Consider the following 9,156-nt stretch of genomic DNA (forward strand, 5'->3'; position numbering starts at 1 on the left):
TTCTGTCCTATTAAACTGTCTTTATCTCAATCCACAAATTCTACTTTTTTTTCCTGATTCTCTCCCCCATCCCACTGTCGGGGGGAGTGAGCAAACGGCTGTGTGGTGTTTAGCTGCCTGCTGGGTTAAACCACGACAGTGTGTTATATTGAAGCACAGGAAATTGAATGATTTCGGTTTCCCCCTGTTAATACTCTTCTGATTCTACTATTTCTTTTTCATATCCTAACAATCTAAAATGAAAACTGTCCAAATCTGATTGAAATGTCTCAATGTCTTGAAATGAAATGTTGCTTTATAGACCCCAAGTGGATTTTTAAAGTTTTATCATAGGAAACATCCACAGTTTTCATTTGTCATAGACTATGCCTGTGCTTGAGGGAATTGCCAGGGATAAAGAGACAATCGCAAGTCAGTTCTGCACACTTAACTTATGTGAGGGCAGCACACTCTTCCCCAAAGAGCAACGTAGTGGGAAGAGTGTAGAGCACAACAGTGGTTTGGCCTTCTACAATCATCTTTTTCTGCAAGTAAATCCAAGCACCTAGGCATAAATCTGAAGGAAATAAGTGAAATAAAGAATTTGAAGAAAGCCTATTCAAAGCATCTCCAAGCCACATTCTGTGGTCTTCCTCTGTGTATTTATGCAGCTGAAAAACAAACAGAAAAGGTAACCAGATATGTTGTTTTCCACTCAGGGTCCTCCGGGTGAGGTAATCCAGCCGCTGCCAATCCAGTCACCCAAAAAGACAAGAAGATCTCCCGATTACATGTTATCTGATGCTGGTGATAATATTCTGGATTATTCCGATGGCATGGAAGAGATCTTTGGTTCATTGAATTCACTGAAGCAAGACATTGAGCATATGAAGTATCCAATGGGCACTCAGAATAACCCAGCCCGAACTTGCAAAGACTTGCAACTCTGCCACCCAGACTTCCCAGATGGTATGTTAATATTGCATGACAAAGGCAAACAAGGCTGAAGTTATGATCTGCTAAGATACTTTGGCAGAATAATTAATTATTGGTAGATGGTTAATACAGTTGCTCAATAAATACAGTCTCATTAAATCCATTTTTGCAGGTATAAAAGTTTATAAAGTGTAAGTAAGAGACGTTGTCTTGGTAAAAGCCAAAATTCTTTAAATACACAACCCGATCTGGTTTTAGATTTAAAACTTTAAAAAGTGCTAAATAAAAAAGTTATTGTTTTGAAAGGTGGGCCTTGCGTTTCCAGAACTATCCAAACAGGAGAGAGATGAAAGATCGATGCTATTTAGAACAATGGAAAGTAAAATCACAAATGTCAGCATGTTGGGATAGCTAATAGCTTCTTTTAAAAGAAACGAGAATTATTTTACTAGCTGTATCCTTTAGCTTAGCATAATAATAAATAGCTTTATCAGATTTATTATTGATTATGAGTCTCAAAAAAATTACTATTCTTTTACCCTTAGAAACAATAATTTGTCCTACTGCATGACCACTGTTTGTTCTATATCATTCAGCAAATAGACATGCAAGTTTCTCTGATACTAAGTACTAGCTTAATAAAATGCAGAGCAGTATGAACAAGACACTGTGTTCTGAAGAACTATCTTGATTTAATGATTCTTTGTTGTTTTCTTCTTTTTTTTTCCCTAACTGAGTTTACCCCTCTGGAAAGGTTTAAATGAAAGCCAGCCTTCACAGTGTTTTCATCCTTTCATATTTTTTTCGATTGCACTGGATATTTTTCCCAGTTCAAAGCAATATTTTTCTGGTTTTAAATGGGAGGAAAAATAGATTTTGACAGTTAATAGTATTTTATTGCTTTCATTCTAGATAGATAAAAACAGATGGTTGCCTTGAGGAATAGTTAAGCAGTGTATGTGCTGTATGAAAAGTACATATTTTACAATTCAGTACCTCCATAATAATGAATGTTTTTTATAGAACACATTTACCTTCTTCATTTACCAGTATTTGCTTATTATTTGGAGCTTTCTTCATATCAAAGTAATCTTATTTTGGTTAAAATAAAAGTAAATGCATTCATTAAAATACAGAATTCTCCAGGGACAGGACTCACAGGTAGGAAAGACTGTTTTCAATAAATACAGCCTTAATCGATAGAATTTTAAAGTACTATAAATGCTTTGTCTATGCCCTGTATTCAGAAGACAGAACTGGTGAAAGGATTTGTCATGCCTCTCTGAAACCTCCGCTGTTTGCTTGAAACTGGATTAGAACAGTAGTGTCAGAAAATCATTTGCTGTCCTGCTGTGAAACTAGCTGGAGATAAGGACCCACATCACAGAAATCATCATTATAATTAGAACGGTAGATTTTAAAAAGCGCTGATTTTTAATGGACTTCGGATTGACTTGCGGCGCTCTTTCGTCCCCGGCCTTCATTCACCCCAGCATTGTGGGGCCTGAATTCTCAGTCACACCAGTCTGGTAGGACTGCTGAAACTGTGGGAAGTCTCGTGCAAGTTTTAACTGTCTTTCCCACAATGTCACCTAACCAAGCATTAGTTTAGGTGTTTTTATCAACTAAAGCAGCCTGAAGTTTCACTAGTGTTGCAGCTTCGTAACCCAGTGGTTAAAAACATCTTTGCTTGAGGTATATCTCTCTCAATGGAAGCTTTAGGTACTTGTGCCAGCTACAACCTCACCAAGCCCTGTGCGACCACCTTTTTATGTAGACAGGTATGCAGCTGACTCCAGATTTTGCTCTCTGACCTAAGCCGTAGCTTATTTCTGCCTAAGGCTGCCTCTGCTCTGTTTTTGAGAGTGCTGTCACCACAGGCACAAATTATCCTAGCTGAAATACTGAAATGGCCAAATTGTTGAGGCCTGCAATGTATGTTTCACACATAATGTCCTTCTTCCTCTAGACTGAGGTCTCTGCAGTTCCTCCAAAACCTCAGCGGTATCCTGCAATAGTCATGGTTTGAAGTAAAAGGAGACAAAAACAAAAGGACGCAGATGAAACCAGACTTTGATCCTGGTGTTATCTTTCATAAACAACAACAGCAGCAACCAATCATGAGGCAGAAAAGAAAGGGTTGCTTTCTCATCGTTCAGATAAAATAACTTTCTTACCTTTGGAGGACCATTAGGTAGCAGTAAAACCTGGATCTTCCGATCACCGTTTCTGCTATATAAGGCAAATATTTTCTCATTTGTTTTAGGGGAATATTGGATTGATCCTAACCAGGGCTGTTCTGGAGACTCCTTCAAAGTATACTGCAATTTCACGGCAGGCGGGGAAACTTGCATCTACCCAGATAAGAAATCTGAAGGAGTAAGTACCGATCTGTGTCTTCAGTTGGCTGTTGACAGATCCTACTGTGCTGTTGCGATGTTGAACTAAACAGGAAAATTGCACTGTCACATTTTCATATATCCGTCCTTCTGATTACATTGAAATTTGCATAAATCTGAATGAAGTGGTAAAATGGTACATAGAGTTAACAAACAGCATTTTCACTCTTTTGCTTAGATAGGGAAATCTATGCACCTGCTTGCTAACCTTTCACTGCATTTCAGAATGCAACGTAGCTGTGCAGCCAGTTAAAGGGCATAATGTAGCGTTTGACACCTAAAAGCTAAACTCTTACTGTGCTCCTCTTGTGGGTTCATTTATATCTATGCATTTATACCTATGCAAAGGAGATGTAAAACACTATGTATTAACAGCGTCCTCGCTCATTGTTACAAATTACCTCTGATGGGGCATATGGTGTAGAGGAAGGCTTTCTAAAAGCTTGCCTAAATGAGAGAGATCTATCAGCATCAACACCAGTGAAAACTCTGATTTAGACACTCTTCGCAGGAACAATTTATACCAGCAGTTTACCAGATGACAACAGTCTCCCTTAAATAGAACTAGCTCTCTTTATAAGCGATTATACCAGCCGTTTACCTGAATCTTAACAGATGACAACAGTCTCCCTTAAATAGAACTAGCTCTCTTTATAAGCGATCACCTTGGATTCCATTTAAAGTCACTAATTTGAAGGCATTCTATACAAGAAAAACATCCTATTTTAGAGATTTAAAGAGGCTGAGATCTCAGAAGGAAGAACCATTCTTTACTATCTGATGTGAAATTTGTCCCAGGTAATGTTAAACCTTCATAACTGTTAACATATGTTTTAAATACTTCTATCTCTGCTGTTTTACCACACAGGTTAGAATTTCATCATGGCCAAAGGAGAATCCAGGATCTTGGTTTAGTGAATTTAAGCGAGGCAAACTTGTAAGTTGTAACTGCAACATAACAGTTATTCACAAATCAAGTACATGTTAACAGCGGTCAACAGATCCCAAGGAATTCTATAAATATGTAGATAATGAAAAGACTTTTCAGCCCCAGCCTTTTTGCCCTAAATATTAGAGCAGCTATATGGCCTCTTGCCACCAGACAGCTGGAGCCCGCCTTGTACTGTCCCACAATGATCCCAATGGCACAGCTGATGGTGAGGATCTGGCTTCTGGCAGACCACACATCACCGCTGAACCTTAGTAACGCAGCTGGAGCACAGGTCCGCTGCCCCGTTCTAGGTAACCAGAAATATACTGAGTATGCGAAGATGAGACTGCCGGCTGACATAGCTTTATAATTACCCAAAAACAGATTCCCAAAGAGATTCTGCTGTTTTACACTCTATGGTAGGAGCAGTTCTCTGTCTTTCCCATTAGAATGAAGCTAAAATATGTAGCTCTTCATCCTAAATATATTGCTACAACATGAAAATCTATTTACTGAGTCATAGCTTTATTGAACTTTAAAACTCCATAAAATGTTATATGTTGGTTCATTTTCCATTAGGGACAGTTACCTGGTTCTTTTGTCAACGATAATTTTGTTTTGCATTTTAATAAAGGAAATAGATAAATATTCATGTGACTACTTATATTTTCCAGCTTTCCTATTTGGATGTTGAAGGCAATTCCATTAATATGGTCCAAATGACATTCCTTAAACTACTGAGTGCCTCTGCCAGACAAAATTTCACTTACAACTGTCATCAGTCCGTAGCTTGGCATGATGCATCATCTGACAGCTATGACAAAGCGCTAAGGTTCTTAGGATCGAATGATGAAGAAATGTCTTATGACAACAATCCTTACATCAAAGCTCTTCACGACGGCTGTGCAGTAAGTAGAGGTTCAGAAGAGTCTTTACGAAACCAACCTGTCAATTAAAGTAGAAATCAAACAAATTCATTTTTTCACAGCTTTCTTCTGAGAAAAGCTTTCTAAACACTGTATTTTTAATAGACTACCTTTTAGTAGATTCTTAACTACAGTACACTAGTCCCTTATTTAAATATTTTCGTACATGTACCAAAAAAAAATACCGTAAGCCAAGCACCAGAAATGGAACAAACCTGGCATGGATACAGGCTGTCAGCACCAATGTGCTAAAACTAGACTATCTGCTAGTATGAGCACAGAATTAGAGAAGAACAGGAGCAAAAAAGCATAACCAGGGGAGGCAGCCCATCAGGAGAATATATTTATACTCAAAATTGAGGCATACGCAGACAGAATATTTCGTGAATACAGTAAAAACATGTATGAATTAAGCCATATGCATGTACCCAAACATAGTGAATTAATTGCATAGTTTGATACGTGACTTTGTATTTCCTTTTCTCATTTTTTTTTGGTAGTCAAAGCCAGGCGAAGTTTGTGGATTGTACCTTTCACAATCCTCTTTAGCTCGGCTGAAATCCCCGGAGCTGTCCAGACACGCATCAGCTCCCTGACCACCTCTCCGGCAGGGTCTTTGTAGGCATAGCAACTGTTGCCTCTTTTCAGAAACAGGATGGTTAGTACTGAGCACTTTGAAACAAAGACATCGAAGGAGCAAGTGACAGTTGAAGCCTCATTAATTATTTTGGGGTTTGATATGTGAGCGTTTTGAAGGCAGTTCCTGAGAAGTCAGTGGCAGAGAATCAGAGACCTGAAAGTGCCGGGATACACGCCTGGCTGTGAGACAGAGATGCAGCTCAGGTAGATGCAGAGTCTCCTCCCCTCAGTGATGAGATTCCAGTACAGAACTGCTTCATGTCAGCCTTTCTGTATGTCCTGTAGATTTATTTTGCTTTAGTTATCCGCAGCGGGTGAGTGTAGAGCTCCAGAGAGAGCTGGAAGTGATTTAGGGTATAACTCCGTCACTAAACTGAGAACGCTCAGATCTACCAACTTGGATGCTCATCTAAACTCCAAGACCCCGGCATAGCTGCAAGGGGTCTCAGCAAGATACGAGAGACCGTCTGAGCAAAGTGCAGTCCTGATAACTAACGTGATGACTTGGCTGGATGATGTTTAGAGGAGGGAGAGAGCCTTTGTTAGGAAGTAAGTGTGTGCCTTCAAACCTGGTTTCGACGTGCGCCAGTTGGCAGTCCTGTCAGACTGCTACTTTCTTTCATGTCCGAACAGCTGCTGTAATATTTTGTGAGACAGTTACAGTCTTTCTTCTTAGAAGTGGATCTTTCTTCTGTCTTTCAGAACTAATTAGTGATTTCTTCACAAGGAAGACATGCGCACTGCTATGAGGATATTGTTGTTGTTTATTAAAGAGTATAGATGTGAACTCAGAATTCTCTACGAAACATTAAATGTCTGAGATGAGATAATTTTTCATTTGTAGGCCTGTTTTAGCAAGTTAAAAAGCTATGGGCCGATCTCTTTCTAAAACAGATCAAAAACATTCCATGCCACATTTTTAGAATAAAATCCTAAGAAAACGTAAACTCTAGAGCTTGTAATATCTGGTGCATGAGGGGGCAATAATTTATAAATTCTACACTTCAGAGATAACCTATGAAGATCTGCAGCACGTGTTTACTGCTCTGATACATAACCATGTTTGCTTTTTTTTTTTTTGCATCTTTTTTAACAGTCACGAAAGGGCTATGCAAAGACGGTGATCGAAATCAACACACCCAAAATAGACCAAGTGCCTATAGTTGACGTGATGATCAATGACTTTGGTGATCAGAACCGGAAGTTTGGATTTGAGGTCGGTCCTGTCTGCTTCCTCGGTTAAGCTTAAGACAAAATCAGATCCACAAAAATGTTGCACTTTGGTGCTACCAACCCACTTCATGCCACATGCAAGTTTTGAATAAGGATGGCATAGAAAATACGTCTTGCTGTGTATGTATGTCTTATCTAGAAAGTAATTGTTGCCCTTGTAGGGCCAGAATCACATGACTTAAACTTATTTTGCAAAGATGCTGTGGCACAGACAGACAACGTAGGGCTCGCTTTAGGAACACCCCCCTTTGGATTCCTTTGGTGCTGTAAAAAAACGAACGACATGGTGCTCCTTCCATTACAACAAAGAGGTGTTAAGAAAGTGTTTAATAAACTGTAATTATTCTATGTACAGTACTATACTGTTCTTTCTCTGTCCACTTCCAAAACTTGCATGTGTCTCTGAATTGCACCTGGCTCTTATTTTATAATTACAAAACTACATTGTCAATACTGTGTATGTATTCTGAAAAAATAAAGCTGTAATTGCCAGTGAAGCCAATTCCATTTCTGATTAATAATAAAATCCCTTTGTATATATTGTTGTTGAAGAGCTTTGTTATTTGAAGTCGCCAACAAAACTTAAGGTGGCAAAACTGGAAGATCTTGAGCAGCACACTCGGACAACTCTTTTCTGCTGATATCACTCTGTGACGATGAATTTCAATATTGAAAGCACCTTCAAAGGTGCTGTGTTCCATGGTGCTATACCTCAGACTTTTTATTTTCTTCTAATTCCAGAATTTCATAAGATACCTGTATATACCTAAAATAAACAAGTTTATATTTTGGGGTGGGGAAAATATGTAAGAAAAAAACCAGTTTCTGTGTAAGAGAACTGTTAAAAATCTCTGTGAAATAAGTTAGTCATATAGCTTTCCTTTTTTTTTTAATCTCATCTGAATTTGTTTCCATTGTGCTTATTTGGTCTGCAGCAATATTAAAACTGGATTCTAAACAGTTATTTATGGATTTTTGCAGCGTTTACTTAGATTTTAACGTAAGCAGTGATGGATGTTTGCTTCCTGAACTGGGTACTAAAAGTTCCACAGAACGGTCCCGTACAATATTTGCCCATCCCATTAATATGAATTATTTTTCCTGTTATTTCACCTGAAGGCCAGGGATGCAATACGTCTAGGTCATGTGATTCTCCATAGTTGCTAAGCAACATACGAGGGGACTGCTTCCTGCAGAGCTGTCTTTGACCCAAACTGTTACAATTTGCTATTCAAATCTCACCCAAAAAAAGTTGGTTTGGCCTTCCCTCTGAACATTTTATTCAGGTAGTTGGAAGTAGAAATTACATTTTAGCTTTACAACACAAATCCTTTTGTAATTATTTTTCATAATATATGTAAGACTTGAAAAGAAATGTTTGTTTCTATTTCTTATAAATTGTTAAATTAAATAGTACTAGTTTCTGCTGGCTCATTTCCAACTGGTATTTTCTTATGCACGTTTATACATGTAAAAGTGAGATTTCAAAAGTCAACTTCTTGCTGTTCATATTTTCTTTTATTTTTGAACCAAAGTTTGTAACTGTCACCTCAAAGAGGAAAATACAAATTTTATTAATAAAATCAAGTCTTGTCTACCTGGATTGGTCATTCTCTTTTTTCAATGTCCAAAACTCACCCACCGTTATTGCTGTAACTTCGCTCTGCTTCCAGACCATCCAGACTCAAAAAAAAAAAGTAATCTTACTGCATGTCCTGGCGAGCACTGGGCAGCAGCACTGGGAAGAGAAGTGTTAATAGAAAAGATGCTGATCTGGCCATTGGCAGTACGCAGCCAGGCTGATAATTCCACATTTAGTTTGTACGGCTTTGTAGCTGCCGCAGTCGATATAATACTATCAAACAGAAGATACGAACCCGATATTCTTTCCCCAGCCGCTCTGTTACACCCTCAATGTCCGAGTACTCCACAGTCTCATGCTTATCCTTGTAGGATCCCATAAGGTAGGCAAATGATCCTATTTATTGATGGGAAACGGAAGAGAAGAACTAGACCATGACCTAGCAACTACTGGAACACAAAATTTCCAGTACCTTTTTTTTGATAGTGAAACCAGGACTGGAAAAAAAAAAAAAAAAAAAAAAAAAAAAAA

General features: G+C 38.4%; 1 protein-coding gene across 5 annotated transcripts in view; it reads left to right on the forward strand.

The window, feature by feature from the left end:
• The window catches only part of COL11A1 (collagen type XI alpha 1 chain), a 167,428-nt gene extending 160,375 nt beyond the window's left edge, over positions 1-7,053 (forward strand). For all 5 annotated transcript variants that reach the window (XM_019473101.1, XM_009283198.2, XM_009283200.2 and 2 more), the window contains 5 exons: positions 699-948; positions 3,182-3,294; positions 4,183-4,251; positions 4,920-5,153; positions 6,907-7,053. In XM_019473101.1, coding sequence (XP_019328646.1) covers positions 699-948; positions 3,182-3,294; positions 4,183-4,251; positions 4,920-5,153; positions 6,907-7,053 — 813 coding nt within the window. The remainder of the gene's footprint in view (positions 1-698; positions 949-3,181; positions 3,295-4,182; positions 4,252-4,919; positions 5,154-6,906) is intronic.
• Positions 7,054-9,156: the final 2,103 nt, after the last annotated feature.

Source organism: Aptenodytes forsteri, unplaced genomic scaffold (genome assembly GCF_000699145.1).
Source record: "Aptenodytes forsteri isolate BGI_AS27 unplaced genomic scaffold, ASM69914v1 Scaffold181, whole genome shotgun sequence".
Lineage (NCBI taxonomy): Eukaryota > Metazoa > Chordata > Aves > Sphenisciformes > Spheniscidae > Aptenodytes > Aptenodytes forsteri.